This window comes from Coregonus lavaretus (assembly GCF_964263955.1).
Source record: "Coregonus lavaretus genome assembly, chromosome: 28".
Taxonomy (NCBI): Eukaryota; Metazoa; Chordata; class Actinopteri; order Salmoniformes; family Salmonidae; genus Coregonus; species Coregonus lavaretus.
Window position 1 is genome coordinate 39,113,064 of NC_140015.1, and position 18,880 is coordinate 39,131,943.

Sequence of the window (18,880 nt, forward strand, 5' to 3'; positions counted from 1 at the left end):
GAAGGCGTGGCTTGTTTTCGAAGGAAAGGAAGTGATTAAATGTTTTGGTTCCGGGTCAGTCAGCAATAAAACGACTAATGAGAAACTGGATTTGTAATGATTGACTTCTTATTTGTGCAATCATAGTTGATCATATGAGCGTCGCCATGGTGTCAAAGGAAGCTGGAGAGGCTTGCTAGCTAACTAGTCTCGACAAGTTTGATACGGATGAAGTCTTTGTTGGATTTTACGAAATGTGTTTGCTGCTCGGTGCGACCGGTGTTGGAAAGACGCTGCTCTTGAAACGTTTACAGAATATCCTTTCAAACTAGCCAGCATTGAGATTGATGTAGCAAGCAAGCAAGATAATAAGCTAGCTAGTTAACGTTAGCAATTATGACCATGGCTGCATCTCAATAATGCTGGCTTTCTTTCCTCGTATCCTCTTCTTCCTCTCCTTCATCTGCTTGGAATCCGATGACAGTGTTCCAATACACATCCACCATATTCTTCTTCTCACCTATCCTGTGTTTTAATATCAGTGCAAATGAAGGAGAGGAGACCGGAAGAGGGGGCCACTGTTGACTATTGAGAAGACGCAGCCCATGTCTCACTCCATCATGTATCTTCAGAGGACATTTCCATGCCATCCTGTCTCATAAATTACAACCGCTAACGTCACAGTGTCTATTTAATCACCCTTAACAGACGATTCACAGCTCAATTTGAGAGACGGGACAACTGATTTAGGGGAACCCCCTGTTACTCTACCTACGGTGAGTCCATTCAGTACTCACCACAGTGATTGTTGCGTCAGTCACCATTTGAGGGTGTCTTAAAACAGAAAATGAATATTCTAGACTACTATTATGTCTCCATCTATTACAGGTGGGCACCAACCTGACAGACCTGACTCTGAAGAGGAAGAGGGTGACCGTGAGAGAGCTGGGAGGCTGTATGGGACCTATCTGGCCCAGCTACTATACGGACTGCTCCTCTGTCATCGTGAGTCCAGAACCACATCCATACAGTGTATAAGTCGAGTTAATATATCTACTCTAAAGAAGAAGATGATGACAGGGGGGCAATCTGGTCCAGATACTACCTACACCGAATGCTCCTCTGTTATTGTCCATAGACATTTTATAAATTAAACCTTTTATGTATTCAGGTTTGTCCAATTGAGATCAAATCTCTTTAGCAAGAGAGCCCTGGTCCAAGATAGCAGTAGCATGAGAACCACCTCATGACTCCTATATAGGAAGACGTTTCTCTCAATTTGGGAATAATTCATTGTAAGTGCTTGGAATGATCTCAATAATACTTTGTACACATAATACATTGATTGTGAAGTTTAATGCAAAAATAGTAAATATTTCTATATGATTAATAAGCAAAGCTCCTCTGATCAGAAATAGAGATCAACCAGAGGTTTGAATAGGCTAATATCACTGCAATACATGGTAGACCATCAGCCCACTGAACTGGGAGATCATCTGTGCATTCTGCATAATTTCAGGCTTGTCGACTGCAGGCATGAATGATTTAAAATAAAAGAATTGTTGTTTGTCCTCTATATAGTTCATGGTGGACTCTGCCAACACCACCCAGATCTCGTCCTCCTGTATCCAGCTCCTGTCTGTCCTCTCTGCTGAACCACTCCACACAGCCTCTGTCCTGGTTATCTTCAACAAGAGGTATTGTAGTAACACAGACACTACACATTCTCTGGACAAGATCAGTGTATTTTATAGGTGAAACATTCAGAAAGTTCCAGATAGAAATGTAATGAATAGATGTGACATGACCCCCTATTTTCTACATGACAGACAATCAGGTTTATTCAGCACAATACAGTTCTATCTGAATGTTTTGCAACATTGCACCTTACTAGACAGACCCCTGGCTACGAAACAGACGTATCTAATTCCTCCCATTATACTCCCACTTTAAATGCTTTTTTCCCAAACAGACAGTTTCTCTCCCTCCCTGCAACGTTCCTGACTGATTCTCCACCCTTCTTCTCAGGATCTCTATTGTACCATGAGTCTAGTAGAGATTAGCTTTATTCACCTCCTTTGCATAAGTGATCAACAGTGCCTCTCCCTCGCTTTGCAAATGTCTAACCCTTTCTCCACCCGCCCTTCCTCCAGGGACCTCCCTTGTACCATGAGTCTCGTAGAGATGATGTCACTGTTCAGGATGGATGACATCATCGCCTCTGCCACCCAGCCAATCACAACCCTGGAACTGAGCGCTCGATCCGGCCAGGGGCTCCAGGAGGTGTTGGCCTGGCTGGACTCCACCCCTAACTGACTGACTGACTGACTGATGTCATAGAAGCATCTTCCTTTCAGGAAGCAGTTCCTCATTACTGGTGCTTTCAAGACAACTGGGAAAAATACGAGGTCATATCATGACGTCAGTGATCTTCAGGTCGGAGCACTAGAAAGAGGCCCAAGTTCCCGAGTTGGAATTCTAAGTTGGATGACCGTTCAAAACGATTTTCTCAGTCGGAGCTCGTCCCCCCCCAGTTGTCACACCAAGAATGATGCCGTCATTCACATGGCATCACGTCTTCTTGAGGAGGCGGGATATTAATGCTCTTACAGCTGGAACATCATCCCTGTATTTATTGCCAACACTCTGTATAGAAACTGTATCTACCAGGAGTTGTTTTTCAAAGGCTGAGGGAGAACACTGTTATATCATTTGGTTCAAGAATTTCCAAACGGGGAAATGCATAATCATGTGTGGAGTAGTGTCCTCGATGTAGCCTAACTATACTGGAGTAGTGTCCTCGATGTAGCCTAACTATACTGGAGTAGTGTCCTTCGATGTAGACTAACTATACTGGAGTAGTGTCCTCGATGTAGACTAACTATACTGGAGTAGTGTCCTCGATGTAGCCTAACTATACTGGAGTAGTGTCCTCGATGTAGACTAACTATACTGGAGTAGTGTCCTCGATGTAGCCTAACTATACTGGAGTAGTGTCCTCGATGTAGACTAACTATACTGGAGTAGTGTCCTCGATGTAGACTAACTATACTGGAGTAGTGTCCTCGATGTAGCCTAACTATACTGGAGTAGTGTCCTCGATGTAGACTAACTATACTGGAGTAGTGTCCTCGATGTAGACTAACTATACTGGAGTAGTGTCCTCGATGTAGACTAACTATACTGGAGTAGTGTCCTCGATGTAGCCTTACTATACTGGAGTAGTGTCCTCGATGTAGACTAACTATACTGGAGTAGTGTCCTCGATGTAGACTAACTATACTGGAGTAGTGTCCTCGATGTAGACTAACTATACTGGAGTAGTGTCCTCGATGTAGACTTACTATGCTGGAGTAGTGTCCTCGATGTAGCCTAACTATACTGGAATAGTGTCCTCAATGTAGACTAACTATACTGGAGTAGTGTCCTCGATGTAGCCTAACTATACTGGAGTAGTGTCCTCGATGTAGACTAACTATACTGGAGTAGTGTCCTCGATGTAGACTAACTATACTGGAGTAGTGTCCTCGATGTAGACTAACTATACTGGAGTAGTGTCCTCGATGTAGACTAGCTATACTGGAGTAGTGTCCTCGATGTAGACTAACTATACTGGAGTAGTGTCCTCGATGTAGACTTACTATGCTGGAGTAGTGTCCTCGATGTAGCCTTACTATGCTGGATTCATTGATATGGGGAAATGATGGATGACAGTGGAAATACAGTAACTGTTATACAGATGTTTGGCCTCCAGGGGGCAGACAAACATGGTGTACAAAAGTCAACCCTTCAAAGATTGTGTTTTTCTAAGCATTCAATATGTAGAAACATTACATAATAAAATGTTTGATATTACAATCTAGGGCTAGGCCTATTTATGCACAGTCATGTATTAACAGATGTAAACCGGTTGAATGGTATCAAAGCAACAAGTCAAGAAATATAATATTGATCATGAAATACAAGCTATAAAAGATGAATGAATGCCAATCCAAGGTGTTGTTATTAGTTAATTATACCCTTATATTTGATGATGACAATCAGTGTTTCACAAGCAATGAGAAGGAAAGAAAATCATGATTTCAATTCAACATTCTTCTAATATGTTGCCTTGCTCATAGGGTCGAATTCTAACTTCCACTGCAATTGAATTTCCACTTCTCCCATTGACATCAATGCAAAATTCAACTTGAAGCGAGAGCGTTAGGATTTACCCCTGTAGTGAATCCTGCAGTTATTCCGGTCCCTTGAAAAGCAGATTTCATTCAGTTATCCCCCAAAGGAATCCCACTCCAGTCCACTACAATGCAATCAAACTACATTAGAATCTTTCTCACCATCAACACTGTTCCATTCCAACAGAAAACCACCATTACACAATAACTCGCTCTGAGTGGGTCTTACTAGGCCTAATGCAACAAAAAGGTGTGGTCATTATATGGATGTGGGTTGTCTGGCGTCTCATCACCGGTGTGGCATGTTCTCTGTCCATTCTCAGAAAGCAAGAGTTGCAGTCTGTGCTGGGAAACATACTGAACGTTTGCAGATAGAAATAGATTGAATAGAGCCGACACACTTCCCCTATTCTATCTGGCAGACAATCATATCTGTTCTATATGATACATTTCTATCTGAGCGTTCTGTAACGTTACATCCTCCTGAAAAGACTTGTCCGAGTTATCCCCTAGGGCATCATGGGAGACATAATAGGAGAGAAAGAGCCGACCAATGAAAGCAATCCAGAGAGCGGACCAACCAATCAGCATAGAGCAGTGCGGCGGAACAGTGGGCGTCCTGTCCCAGTGCATTGTGGTCGGTCGGTCGGAGAGATAAGCAGGCATATCTGGTGTACAATCAGTTCAGTGCTGGATCAGGAGTAACAGTGAGGAGCCAATCAAACTAAAGTATGCAGCAGAGTGGGCGGGGCATGTGACTAGATAGGAAGCAGTTGGAAAAGCAGTTAACTAACCTGGTCCCAGATCTGTTTGTGTTGTATAGCCAATGACCATAGTTGGAAAGAGGGCACGAACAGATCTGAGAATAGGTTAGTGCTTACACACTCGCTCTGTAAAGTATTGCTAAGTACTTTAGCATCAATATGTCTTCACCCACTGCGCTTACTATAGCGAAGGATGAGCTTGAACCTAGGCCTGTATGTACAGTATCTGTCATGAGTTAGGATCAGGTTACTATAGACCTAAACAAGTTCTGTTCTCTCTCTTTCTACCTCTACTTCCTCCTCCATCCCTCCCTTCAGCAGAGAGGAACATCAAGACAGGTTGTGGTGAAAGCATAGAGCAGATCCTAGCAGAGGCAGCAGTCTAAGGGTTACAGTACTATAAAGCCCGTAGAAAAACAACAACAAAATAACAACTGAAAAGATTTGAGTTCAGTCTGAATTCCAGTTGTTGAGTCTTGAGGTTAGATTGACAGAATATAACCTGATAAGAGTTCTGTCTATCCCCTCTTTTACATCCAGCAGAGTTAGAAGGCAGACAGACCAACATGCATGTCGGCCGTGCGCAGCGGGTGGCGGTCCTATCAAATCTGACCGCAAAACATCCGCCGTCATTTTCCTATTAATTTCTCGACGATTCCCAAGCGTTGAATCGTCACCGCTCGTGGACACCCAAGCAGGTGATCTACTGCGCATGGCAGACATTGGTGTTGGTCCATCTTCCCTGTTACGGGGTTCTGTCCAGTTCAGCTAGACAGGCATCATAGGAAGGGGTTCTGACTGTGCTGGTCTCCCAGAGACGAGATGGAGGAGAGGGGTAGCAGGGGCTGTGGCAGCCCAGGTATGTCCAGGGCTCCCTGGGTGGGCTGGGTGAGGGAAGAGGGAAGGCTGGCCGGCTGGTGGCTGGAGGGCAGGGGCAGAGAAGCACTGTAGGGCAGGGAGGGAGGACCGGAGGGGGGGACGGGGGACGTGGAGCTGGGACGCATCTGATTCAGAGTGAGACGAGGCTGTTCACTCTGGAACGGGTTGAGGGGAGATGGAGCACTCAGACCTGGAGGGGGGAAGGAGATAGGGGAAGAGAGAGAGAGAGGGGGGAGAGAGACAGAGGGAGAGAGGAGAAAGAGGGGGAGAGAGAGAGAGAGATAGAGAAAGTCAGTAGAAGCACTTTTAACCATTACACATTAAATGTTTCAATACTTTACCTGCACTTGATTATTAAGTTTGCCCAGTAAGCTACGATAGGATCAATGGAATAGTCCCAAAACAGCAAACTTCAAGCTGCAATTGCCCCAGATCTGAGTAAGTGACTGAGTAGCACTTTACTTGTAAATTGGATGGGGTACATGGTATGGTTGGCTGTGTTCACCTGAGAGGAAGGGGTTCTTGGTTTTGGCTGGGGGGTTGGCTGGTATCAGGCTGTCCAGATTGACCAGGGAGGCCCCTGTGGGCCCCAGGAAGGATTCAGGGGTCCGGCAGGTCCGAGGGCTGGGGACCCCCAGACTGTCCCCTAAACGAGACAGATCAAACAGCTCCGGGCTGCCCTCACCCTCACCACGACTGTTCAGGCTGAAATGACCTCCGTCCATCGCCTCGTCAAACAGGTCACCATCTAATGGAGAGTACAAATATATGTTTAAATGTTCAAATATGTTTAGAAATGTATGCTTCTACCCGTACATACAGTGAGGGAAAAAAGTATTTGATCCCCTGCTGATTTTGTACGTTTGCCCACTGACAAAGACATAATCAGTCTATAATTTTAATGGTAGGTTTATTTGAACAGTGAGAGACAGAATAACAACAAAAAAATCCAGAAAAAACGCATGTCAAAAATATTATAAATTGATTTGCATTTTAATGAGGGAAATAAGTATTGATCCCTCTGCAAAACATGACTTAGTACTTGGTGGCAAAACCCTTGTTGGCAATCACAGAGGTCAGACATTTCTTGTAGCTGGCCACCAGGTTTGCACACATCTCAGGAGGGATTTTGTCCCACTCCTCTTTGCAGAGCTTCTCCAAGTCATTAAGGTTTTGAGGCTGATCCCTCCACATATTTTCTATGGGATTAAGGTCTGGAGACTGGCTAGGCCACTCCAGGACCTTAATGTGCTTCTTCTTGAGCCACTCCTTTGTTGCCTTGGCCGTGTTTTGGGTCATTGTCATGCTGGAATACTCATCCACGACCCATTTTCAATGCCCTAGCTGAGGGAAGGAGGTTCTCACCCAAGATTTGACGGTACATGGCCCCGTCCATCATCCCTTTGATGCGGTGAAGTTGTCCTGTCCCCTTAGCAGAAAAACACCCCCAAAGCATAATGTTTCCACCTCCATGTTTGTCGGTGGGGATGGTGTTCTTGGTGTCATAGGCAGCATTCCTCCTCCTCCAAACACGGCGAGTTGAGTTGATGCCAAAGAGCTCGATTTTGGTCTCATCTGACCACAACACTTTCACCCAGTTCTCCTCTGAATCATTCAGATGTTAATTGGCAAACTTCAGACGGGCCTGTATATGTGCTTTCTTGAGCAGGGGGACCTTGCGGATTTCAGCCCATCACGGTGTAGTGTGTTACCAATTGTTTTCTTGATGACTATGGTCCCAGCTGCCTTGAGATCATTGACAAGATCCTCCCGTGTAGTTCTGGGCTGTTTCCTCACTGTTCTCATGATCATTGCAACTCCACGTGGTGAGATCTTGCATGGAGCCCCAGGCCGAGGGAGATTGACAGTTCTTTTGTGTTTCTTCCATTTGCGAATAATCGCACCAACTGTTGTCACCTTCTCACCAAGCTGCTTGGCGATGGTCTTGTAACCCATTCCAGCCTTGTGTAGGTCTACAATCTTGTCCCTGACATCCTTGGAGAGCTCTTTGGTCTTGGCCATGGTGGAGAGTTTGTAATCTGATTGATTGATTGCTTCTGTGGACAGGTGTCTTTTATACAGGTAACAAACTGAGATTAGGAGCACTCCCTTTAAGAGTGTGCTCCTAATCTCAGCTCGTTACCTGTATTAAAGACACCTGGGTGCCAGAAATCTTTCTGATTGAGAGGGGGTCAAATACTTATTTCCCTCATTAAAATGCAAATCAATGTATAACATTTTTGACATGCGTTTTTCTGGATTTTGTTGTTGTTATTCTGTCTCTCACTGTTCAAATAAACCTACCATTAAAATTATAGACTGATCATTTCTTTGTCAGTGGGCAAACATACAAAATCAGCAGGGGATCAAATACTTTTCTCCCTCACTGTATGTTACATGTTGTTACATGATACATAGAAATGTGTTAAACAAAAGGTAGCAGGTGTGTGTGTATGTGTCTCTGTGTGTGTGTGTGTGTCTCTGTGCGTGTGTGTGTCTCTGTGTGTGTGTGTGTCTCTGTGTGTGTGTCTGTGTGTGTGTGTGTCTCTGTGTGTGTGTCTCTGTGTGTGTGTCTCTGTGTGTGTCTCTGTGTCTCTGTGTGTTTGTCTCTGTGCGTGTGTCTCTGTGTGTGTGTCTCTGTGTGTGTGTCTCTGTGTGTGTCTCTGTGTCTCTGTGCGTGTGTCTCTGTGCGTGTGTCTCTGTGTGTGTGTCTCTGTGTCTCTGTGTCTCTGTGTGTGTGTCTCTGTGTGTGTGTCTCTGTGTGTGTCTCTGTGTCTCTGTGTGTTTGTCTCTGTGCGTGTGTCTCTGTGTGTGTGTCTCTGTGCGTGTGTCTCTGTGTGTGTGTGTGCGTGTTTAGCCATAGGGAGCCACAGATAGCCAGTCACCTGTAGGGCTGCCAGTTCGAAGAGCAGCTGGGACAGAGAATGGGTCTGCTACCCCCGGGTTCTCCCAGGGGTCCGGAGGGGACCGGCTACGCTCCCAAAGAGGGGCGGAGCTACTGGAGGTGGGAGGAACCATCCAGGTAGACTCTATCACAGGGGGAGTGGAGCGAGCCTCCACTGCAGTAACAGGACAGGGTAAGGATTTACATTATTACACGTCTATAAGCAGATCATAAACATTCCATTAGAGTTACACAAAGCTTTATTAACATTGTTATTATTTGCAAACTGTTTCACAGTTTTCTTTTATATGAGGGTGTGTATTGGTAAGAGAATAACTACCAGAGCCTGGAACACATTATGTAATCAATTGATTTGGGCTATTGGCCTACAGTACAGTATGAGTGGTGAGCAGAGAGAGAGATAATGTTATTGGCCTACAGTACAGTATGAGTGGTGAGCAGAGAGAGAGATAATGTTATTGGCCTACAGTACAGTATGAGTGGTGAGCAGAGAGAGAGATAATGTTATTGGCCGACAGTACAGTATGAGAGGTGAGCAGAGAGAGAGATAATGTTATTGGCCTACAGTACCGTATGAGTGGTGAGCATAGAGAGAGATAATGTTATTGGCCTACAGTACAGTATGAGTGGTGAGCAGAGAGAGAGATAATGTTATTGGCCTACAGTACAGTATGAGTGGTGAGCAGAGAGAGAGATAATGTTATTGGCCTACAGTACAGTATGAGTGGTGAGCAGAGAGAGAGATAATGTTATTGGCCTACAGTACAGTATGAGTGGTGAGCAGAGAGAGAGATAATGTTATTGGCCTACAGTACAGTATGAGTGGTGAGCAGAGAGAGAGATAATGTTATTGACCTACAGTACAGTATGAGTGGTGAGCAGAGAGAGAGATAATGTTATTGGCCGACAGTACAGTATGAGAGGTGAGCAGAGAGAGAGATAATGTTATTGGCCTACAGTACAGTATGAGTGGTGAGCAGAGAGAGAGATAATGTTATTGGCCTACAGTACAGTATGAGTGGTGAGCAGAGAGAGAGATAATGTTATTGGCCTACAGTACAGTATGAGTGGTGAGCAGAGAGAGAGATAATGTTATTGGCCTACAGTACCGTATGAGTGGTGAGCAGAGAGAGAGATAATGTTATTGGCCTACAGTACAGTATGAGTGGTGAGCAGAGAGAGAGATAATGTTATTGGCCTACAGTACAGTATGAGTGGTGAGCAGAGAGAGAGATAATGTTATTGGCCTACAGTACAGTATGAGTGGTGAGCAGAGAGAGAGATAATGTTATTGGCCTACAGTACAGTATGAGTGGTGAGCAGAGAGAGAGATAATGTTATTGGCCTACAGTACAGTATGAGTGGTGAGCAGAGAGAGAGATAATGTTATTGGCCTACAGTACAGTATGAGTGGTGAGCAGAGAGAGAGATAATGTTATTGGCCTACAGTACAGTATGAGTGGTGAGCAGAGAGAGAGATAATGTTATTGGCCTACAGTACAGTATGAGTGGTGAGCAGAGAGAGAGATAATGTTATTGGCCTACAGTACAGTATGAGTGGTGAGCAGAGAGAGAGATAATGCTGGAAGGCAGACAGTACAGTATGAGTGGTGAGCAGAGAGAGAGATAATGCTGGAAGGCAGACAGTACAGTATGAGTGGTGAGCAGAGAGAGAGATAATGCTGGAAGGCAGACAGTACAGTATGAGTGGTGAGCAGAGAGATAGCGAGAGAGAGATAATGCTGGGATAGACAGTAGACTGTAACTGTATTAATGAGTCAGTGCTGACTGAGGACAGACAGTAGACTGTAACTGTATTAATGAGTCAGTGCTGACTGAGGACAGACAGTAGACTGTAACTGTATTAATGAGTCAGTGCTGACTGAGGACAGACAGTAGACTGTAACTGTATTAATGAGTCAGTGCTGACTGAGGACAGACAGTAGACTGTAACTGTATTAATGAGTCAGTGCTGACTGAGGACAGACAGTAGACTGTAACTGTATTAATGAGTCAGTGCTGACTGAGGACAGGAAGTGCAGTATAATGAGGATACAGTCCCAATTCACTCTATCCCTTCCCCCTGACCCTATCCCTTCCCCCTGGCCCTATCCTTTCCCCCTGGCCCTATCCCTTCCCCCTGGCCCTATCCCTTCCCCCTGACCCTATCCCTTCCCCCTGGCCCTATCCCTTCCCCCTGGCCCTATCCCTTCCCCCTGGCCCTATCCCTTCCCCCTGGCCCTATCCCTTCCCCCTGACCCTATCCCTTCCCCCTGACCCTATCCCTTCCCCCTGGCCCTATCCCTTCCCCCTGGCCCTATCCCTTCCCCCTGACCCTATCCCTTCCCCCTGACCCTATCCCTTCCCCCTGGCCCTATCCCTTCCCCCTGGCCCTATCCCTTCCCCCTGACCCTATCCCTTCCCCCTGACCCTATCCCTTCCCCCTGGCCCTATCCCTTCCCCCTGGCCCTATCCCTTCCCCCTGGCCCTATCCCTTCCCCCTGGTCCTATCCTTTCCCCCTGGTCCTATCCCTTCCCCCTGGTCCTATCCCTTCCCCCTGACCCTATCCCTTCCCCCTGGCCCTATCCTTTCCCCCTGGCCCTATCCCTTCCCCCTGGCCCTATCCCTTCCCCCTGGCCCTATCCCTTCCCCCTGGCCCTATCCCTTCCCCCTGACCCTATCCCTTCCCCCTGGTCCTATCCTTTCCCCCTGGTCCTATCCCTTACCCCTGGTCCTATCCCTTCCCCCTGGCCCTATCCCTTCCCCCTGGTCCTATCCTTTCCCCCTGGTCCTATCCCTTACCCCTGGTCCTATCCCTTACCCCTGGTCCTATCCCTTCCCCCTGGCCCTATCCCTTCCCCCTGACCCTATCCCTTCCCCCTGGTCCTATCCTTTCCCCCTGGTCCTATCCCTTCCCCCTGGTCCTGTCCCTTCCCCTGGTCCTAACTACACTGTGTATACATATCCAGACCAATACATGTCTATGATCCAGACCCTTCAGATCGGAGGAAGGGGTAGGGCCAAGGTTGAAGGGTTAGGGAGTGAATTGGGACCGGCTGTTAAGAGTTTGAGCTCTTTAGAGGCTTGGAGCAGCTCTTACCCAGTGAGTCCCAGGGGTCGGAGGCTGCCCCAGCCCCAGGCAGGTGACCAGCCCCAGCAGCAGCCTGGGCCTGGGGGAGGGGGTGGTGGAGAGGGGTGCGGATGTTCCCCCCTGGCAGGTCCCAGGGGTTGGCGCTAGAACTAGGAGGCACCTCAGACGACACAGCAAACACCTCCACCAGGTCCATCATGGCAGACTATCCACAGAGAAAGAAGAAACAGGTTCTAATCATTAAATAGGTAAGTCTTGTCGGAGTCAGAGCGGCCCATAGAGCAGGAGCCTGTGTCCTGTTTCTGTAGCGTGAGGCAGCGTGATGTACAAATACACCCCCTGGACAGGACGCTAGTCTGTTGCAGGGCCTTATAGTTATAGTCATAGGCGTTATAGGATAGGTGGATAGTCATAGGCGTTATAGGATAGGTGGATAGTCATAGGAGTTATAGGATAGGTGGATAGTCATAGGCGTTATAGGATAGGTGGATAGTCATAGGCGTTATAGGATAGGTGGATAGTCATAGGAGTTATAGGATAGGTGGATAGTCATAGGAGTTATAGGATAGGTGGATAGTCATAGGAGTTATAAGATAGTCATATGAGTTAGGATAGTCATAGGAGTTATAGGATAGGAGGATAGTCATATGAGTTATAGGATAGTCATAGGAGTTATAGGATAGTCGTAGGAGTTATAGGATAGGTGGATAGTTAGAGGATAGGTGGATAGTCATATGAGTTATAGGATAGTCATAGGAGAATAGTCAGGAGTTATAGGATAGTCATATGAGTTAGGATAGGTGGATAGTCATAGGAGTTATAGGATAGTCATAGGAGTTATAATAATAAAAAATAATATGCCATTTAGCAGACGCTTTTATCCAAAGCGACTTACAGTCATGTGTGCATACATATTTTTTTTTTTGTGTATGGGTGGTCCCGGGGATCGAACCCACTACCTTGGCGTAACAAGCGCCGTGCTCTACCAGCTGAGCTACAGAGGACAGAGGATAGTCATATGAGTTAGGATAGTCATAGGAGTTATAGGATAGGAGGATAGTCATATGAGTTATAGGATAGTCATAGGAGTTATAGGATAGTCGTAGGAGTTATAGGATAGGAGGATAGTCATATGAGTTATAGGATAGTCATAGGAGTTATAGGATAGTCGTAGGAGTTATAGGATAGGTGGATAGTTAGAGGATAGGTGGATAGTCATATGAGTTATAGGATAGTCATAGGAGAATAGTCAGGAGTTATAGGATAGTCATATGAGTTAGGATAGGTGGATAGTCATAGGAGTTATAGGATAGTCATAGGAGTTATAGGATAGGTGGATAGTCATAGGCGTTATAGGATAGTCATAGGCCTTATAGGATAGGTGGATAGTCATAGGCGTTATAGGATAGTCATAGGCGTTATAGGATAGGTGGATAGTCATAGGCGTTATAGGATAGTCATAGGCGTTATAGGATAGGTGGATAGTCATAGGCGTTATAGGATAGTCATAGGCGTTATAGGATAGGTGGATAGTCATAGGCGTTATAGGATAGGTGGATAGTCATAGGAGTTATAGGATAGGTGGATAGTCATAGGAGTTATAGGATAGGTGGATAGTCATAGGCGTTATAGGATAGGTGGATAGTCATAGGAGTTATAGGATAGGTGGATAGTCATAGGCGTTATAGGATAGGTGGATAGTCATAGGAGTTATAGGATAGGTGGATAGTCATAGGCGTTATAGGATAGGTGGATAGTCATAGGCGTTATAGGATAGGTGGATAGTCATAGGCGTTATAGGATAGGTGGATAGTCATAGGAGTTATAGGATAGTCATAGGAGTTATAGGATAGTCATAGGCGTTATAGGATATACATTATATACTCTAGGTTACATAGAGTAGTACGGTGTGTTAACTGTTCCTACCCCAATTCCACCAGAGGCCGCCTCCCGTTTGCTCTCCTCCAGAGCTTTCTGGAGCAACGACTCGTCTCCTTGGCGACTCCGTTGCTCCTGGCAACACACACAGACGCTGTTAGGGCATGAAAGGGCTCGGAGACAAGCTCACTGATTCTAACACCCACACTGGCTGGCTGGCTCCCAAATGGCACTCTATTTTGATATACAGTGATCCCTCGCCACTTCGCGGTTCACTTATCGCGGATTCGCTATTTCGCGGATTTTCATAATGCATTTTTTTTTTTTTGGTGCATTGTGCTCTGCATTCTGATTCGCTAAAAACTCACTCCCGCTTCTTGTATCAAAACATGCTACGAATTGTGCTATCATTTTGTCGTCTCGTGCAGTTATGTGTACGTACATAAAACAGCTTGGCAAATTTACATTAAGTTGGCCAAATTATCTTGTAATTTCGAACATCTCCTAAACCCATAATGTCGACGAAACGGCCTGGACCGACAAAAGCACCTGCGGATGGGCCCAAACGGCGGAAGATGCTACCTATCTCAGATAAAGTTAAACTTCTGGACATGCTAAGGGAAGGTAAAAGCTATGCAGCCGTTGCTCGCCATTACGGAATCAATGAATCTTCCGTTCGTTACATAAAGAAGGAGGAAAAAAACATAAGGACGACAGCAGCAGTCAATTTTAATACGAATGCAAAAAGGGTTGTAACTGTCCGCAACAAGACCATGGTACGGATGGAGACGGCATTAGCTCTGTGGACTAATGACTGCAGGAAAAAAAACATAACCCTGGATACAAACGTTATCTGCACAAAAGCGAGAATGCTGTATGAAAACTTTGCTGTCAGTGACGGGGAAGAGGGAGAGGATGCCGGGCCCTCAGCAAGTGCTGCTGACACAGTGGGAGAGGATGCCAGGCCCCCAGCAAGTGCTGCTGACACAGTGGGAGAGGATGCCAGGCCCCCAGCAAGTGCTGCTGACACAGTGGGAGAGGATGCCAGGCCCCCAGCAAGTGCTGCTGACAAAGTGCCAAGCGCATTTAATGCAAGCAAGGGCTGGTTTGAAAAGTTTAAGAAACGCTTTGGACTTAAAAATGTTTGTCTGCACGGTGAGATGGCGTCTGCGGATACCGCTGAGGCAGAAGCCTTCGTGAACAATAAATTCAAGGCGATCATTGAGGAGGGGGGATAAGCCCGAACAAGTTTTTAACATGGATGAGACTGCCTTATTTTGGAAACGAATGCCCTCCCGCACCTTCATCATGCAGGAAGAAGCCAAAGCCCCAGGATTTAAAGTTCACAAAGACCGTTTGACCCTGGCTATGTGCGGAAATGCCGCAGGTTTCATGATTAAACCGGGGCTGATTTACAGGTCTAAAAATCCCAGGGCGCTGAAAAACAAAAATAAGGATGATTTGCCTGTTTACTGGATGTACAATGCAAAGGCTTGGATGACAAAAGCGCTCAATCTGGATTGGTTCAAAAACTGTTTCATCCCGGAGGTCAAGTGTTATTTGAGAGGAAAGGGACTGGACTTTAAAGTGCTTCTGCTCCTTGACAACGCCGGAGGTCACGGTAATGATTTGGCATATGATGGTGTGCAAATCGAATTTCTGCCGCCAAACACTACATCCCTGATTCAGCCCATGGACCAAGGAGTCATCCGTGCTTTCAAGGCTCTCTATACGCGCAACACCCTGCAACATCTTGTTGACGCTATGGACTCGGATCAAGATTTCTCACTGAAGGACTACTGGCGTGGATACACCATCGCATCGTGTCTCCAAAACATTCAGAGGGCCATTCAGGAAATGAAAACGGAAACTCTGAAGGCCTGCTGGAAAAAACTATGGCCAGAGGCAGTGCAAAACGCAACCGGAGGCTCGCTTGACGAGGTCCACCACTCTGCCGTAGAAACAGCTGTGAATCTGGCTAAACAGATTGGAGGAGACGGCTTTAATGACATGAGTCCGGATGACATAAACGCCCTGATTGATGGAGACGCACAGCCGCTGACCGATGCAGAGCTGGCAGAAATGACAAAGCCACAAAGCGACGATGAAAGAGAAGAGGGAGAAGAGGACACGAGAGATGAGGAGGAAGGACTAACGCTTGGTCGCTTAGCAACCATGGTGCGAATGGCCACTGAACTTAAGCGAGTAGCTGAGGAATGGGACCCTTTGATGAGCCGTTCATTACAGTTCTCCAACGTAATCGATGGTGGCATGTCGGTGTACAAGGATCTTTTTGCAAAGAAGAAAAAAGAGCGACAACAGCTGCCTATCACTATGTTCTTCTCCCGAACAAACACACCTGCACCGCGGGCTTCAGAAGAAGAGAACACTGCAGAGCGCAGTCAGGATGCAGCGGCCCAGTCTGAAGAGCAGTGAAACGGCCTACACGTGAGTCACTGTATTTGTATACATGTAATACTGTAGTTGCTAATTGTAAAAAAAAAAAGTTTTCTATTTCGCGGATTTCACTTATCGCGGGTCATTTTCGGAACGTAACCCCCGCGATAAACGAGGGATTACTGTATACTGCACTATGGGACCAGGACCCATAGGGCACTACATAAGGAACAAATGTAGTGCTTTGACTCTGGTGAAAAGTAGTGCACTATATAGGGAATAGGCCTCTGGTCTAAAGTAGTGCACTATATAGGGTGCCATTTGGGACGTAGACAGTCTTTACACACAGTCACAGTACTAACTCAGAGAAACTGTCACAGTACTAACTCAGAGAAACAGTCACAGTACTAACTCAGAGAAACAGTCACAGTACTAACTCAGAGAAACAGTCACAATAACAGAAATGCATGGTTAGACAACACAGACTACTGAACCACTGCAACAACACGTCTACAAACTGGACATGACATGCGAGTAGGAACGGCATCACTGATTCTCACATACTGACTCCATGTACTGACTCCATGTACTGACTTCATATACTGACTCACACATAGTCAGACATACACATAGACACAACACATGCATGGTCACACAACAACAACACATGTCTAGAAGCTGGACAATACATGTGAGAAGGAAAAGGCATCAGAGAGACAGACGGAGACAGAGAGTCTACTCCGGTCAGAGAGGAGAGCAGTCAAGCACATCACTCAGTGAGTAACTGCTTCCATTGTGCCACCCTGGCAGAGAGAGAGAGAGAGAGAGAGAGAGAGAGAGAGAGTAAAAGCCAGTGGAGCAAGAGAAGCAGAGTGAGTTCCCAGTCTAGAGAAGCAGAGTGAGTTCCCAGTCTAGAGAAGCAGAGTGAGTTCCCAGTCTAGAGAAGCAGAGTGAGTTCCCAGTCTAGAGAAGCAGAGTGAGTTCCAAGTCTAGAGAAGCAGAGTGAGTTCCAAGTCTAGAGAAGCAGAGTGAGTTCCCAGTCTATTGAAGCAGAGTGAGTTCCCAGTCTAGAGAAGCAGAGTGAGTTCCCAGTCTAGAGAAGCAGAGTGAGTTCCCAGTCTATTGAAGCAGAGTGAGTTCCCAGTCTATTGAAGCAGAGTGAGTTCCCAGTCTAGAGAAGCAGAGTGAGTTCCCAGTCTAGAGAAGCAGAGTGAGTTCCCAGTCTAGAGAAGCAGAGTGAGTTCCCAGTCTAGAGAAGCAGAGTGAGTTCCCAGTCTAGAGAAGCAGAGTGAGTTCCCAGTCTAGAGAAGCAGAGTGAGTTCCAAGTCTAGAGAAGCAGAGTGAGTTCCAAGTCTAGAGAAGCAGAGTGAGTTCCCAGTCTATTGAAGCAGAGTGAGTTCCCAGTCTAGAGAAGCAGAGTGAGTTCCCAGTCTAGAGAAGCAGAGTGAGTTCCCAGTCTAGAGAAGCAGAGTGAGTTCCCAGTCTATTGAAGCAGAGTGAGTTCCCAGTCTAGAGAAGCAGAGTGAGTTCCCAGTCTAGAGAAGCAGAGTGAGTTCCCAGTCTAGAGAAGCAGAGTGAGTTCCCAGTCTAGAGAAGCAGAGTGAGTTCCCAGTCTAGAGAAGCAGAGTGAGTTCCAAGTCTAGAGAAGCAGAGTGAGTTCCCAGTCTATTGAAGCAGAGTGAGTTCCCAGTCTAGAGAAGCAGAGTGAGTTCCCAGTCTAGAGAAGCAGAGTGAGTTCCCAGTCTAGAGAAGCAGAGTGAGTTCCCAGTCTAGAGAAGCAGAGTGAGTTCCCAGTCTAGAGAAGCAGAGTGAGTTCCCAGTCTAGAGAAGCAGAGTGAGTTCCCAGTCTATTGAAGCAGAGTGAGTTCCAAGTCTAGAGAAGCAGAGTGAGTTCCAAGTCTAGAGAAGCAGAGTGAGTTCCCAGTCTAGAGAAGCAGAGTGAGTTCCCAGTCTAGAGAAGCAGAGTGAGTTCCAAGTCTAGAGAAGCAGAGTGAGTTCCCAGTCTATTGAAGCAGAGTGAGTTCCCAGTCTAGAGAAGCAGAGTGAGTTCCCAGTCTAGAGAAGCAGAGTGAGTTCCCAGTCTAGAGAAGCAGAGTGAGTTCCCAGTCTAGAGAAGCAGAGTTAGTTCCCAGTCTAGAGAAGCAGAGTGAGTTCCCAGTCTAGAGAAGCAGAGTGAGTTCCAAGTCTAGAGAAGCAGAGTTAGTTCCCAGTCTAGAGAAGCAGAGTGAGTTCCCAGTCTAGAGAAGCAGAGTGAGTTCCAAGTCTAGAGAGTAAAACATTGAGGATGGGGGGATGAGCAGCCAGACAGGAGGAAGGAAGGAAAGAAAGAGAGGTGTTGAGCAGTGCTGAGCTGAAGGACCAGAAGGGGTTAGACACAAGACACAAAACACAGGGGCTTAGGGGGAGAGAACATGCTCCCCCATTCCCCTCTCAGTGGGCCAAAGCTCATCCCTGTGTAGTGCACTACTTTGGACCTGAAACCTTTGTGGCTGGCCTGGTCAAGCAGTCTGACCGCTGCACTCACTCACTCACGTTTCTGTTTCACTACACCAGAATGTGAGCTGGCAGGGGGATCAGGCTGGTTCCACCAGGCCACTATCACGCAGTGCACTAGGTAGTGTGTAGGGTGCCATGTGGGACTTGGCCAGTGACACCCAGGGCCAGGGGGCGCTACCTGCTGGTGCTCCTCTTTGCTCAGGCTCAGGGCGATCCGGAGCTGTGTCTCTTCATCCATATCCAAGGCAACCGGAGGAGGCGGGGCCGGCTAGAAGGGAGCCAAATGGGTATGTGGAGGAGGAGGGAAATACAGAT

The 18,880-nt window shown here is 46.6% G+C and overlaps 2 protein-coding genes across 2 annotated transcripts in view; one reads left to right on the plus strand and one right to left on the minus strand.

Annotated features, from left to right (window-relative positions):
• Positions 1-30: 30 nt before the first annotated feature.
• On the plus strand, positions 31-3,887 carry LOC311104557 (ADP-ribosylation factor-like protein 16). The gene is made up of 4 exons (XM_084146427.1): positions 31-755; positions 868-984; positions 1,561-1,676; positions 2,133-3,887. Exons 2-4 carry the CDS (start codon positions 937-939, stop codon positions 2,293-2,295), a joined length of 327 nt encoding a protein of 108 aa, XP_084002553.1. The 5' UTR covers positions 31-755; positions 868-936; the 3' UTR covers positions 2,296-3,887.
• Positions 3,888-3,976: 89 nt separating this feature from the next.
• The window catches only part of LOC311103266 (epsin-3-like), a gene marked incomplete at its 5' end in the record, with an annotated part of 38,721 nt that continues 23,817 nt past the window's right edge, over positions 3,977-18,880 (minus strand). Inside the window, 6 exons of the mRNA XM_084144800.1 lie at positions 3,977-5,987; positions 6,303-6,545; positions 8,683-8,856; positions 11,804-11,999; positions 13,721-13,807; positions 18,744-18,833. Coding sequence (XP_084000926.1) covers positions 5,698-5,987; positions 6,303-6,545; positions 8,683-8,856; positions 11,804-11,999; positions 13,721-13,807; positions 18,744-18,833 — 1,080 coding nt within the window. The 3' untranslated portion in view covers positions 3,977-5,697. The remainder of the gene's footprint in view (positions 5,988-6,302; positions 6,546-8,682; positions 8,857-11,803; positions 12,000-13,720; positions 13,808-18,743; positions 18,834-18,880) is intronic.

What these genes read in the sequence shown, in the direction of transcription:
- LOC311104557 (XM_084146427.1), top strand. Translation starts at nt 937, where the DNA reads ATGGGACCTATCTGGCCCAGCTACTATACGGACTGCTCCTCTGTCATC. An exon ending in CGGACTGCTCCTCTGTCATC is followed by an intron (nt 985 to 1,560) that starts GTGAGTCCAGAA and finishes TCCTCTATATAG; the next exon opens with TTCATGGTGGACTCTGCCAA. An exon ending in CTGGTTATCTTCAACAAGAG is followed by an intron (nt 1,677 to 2,132) that starts GTATTGTAGTAA and finishes CCCTTCCTCCAG; the next exon opens with GGACCTCCCTTGTACCATGA.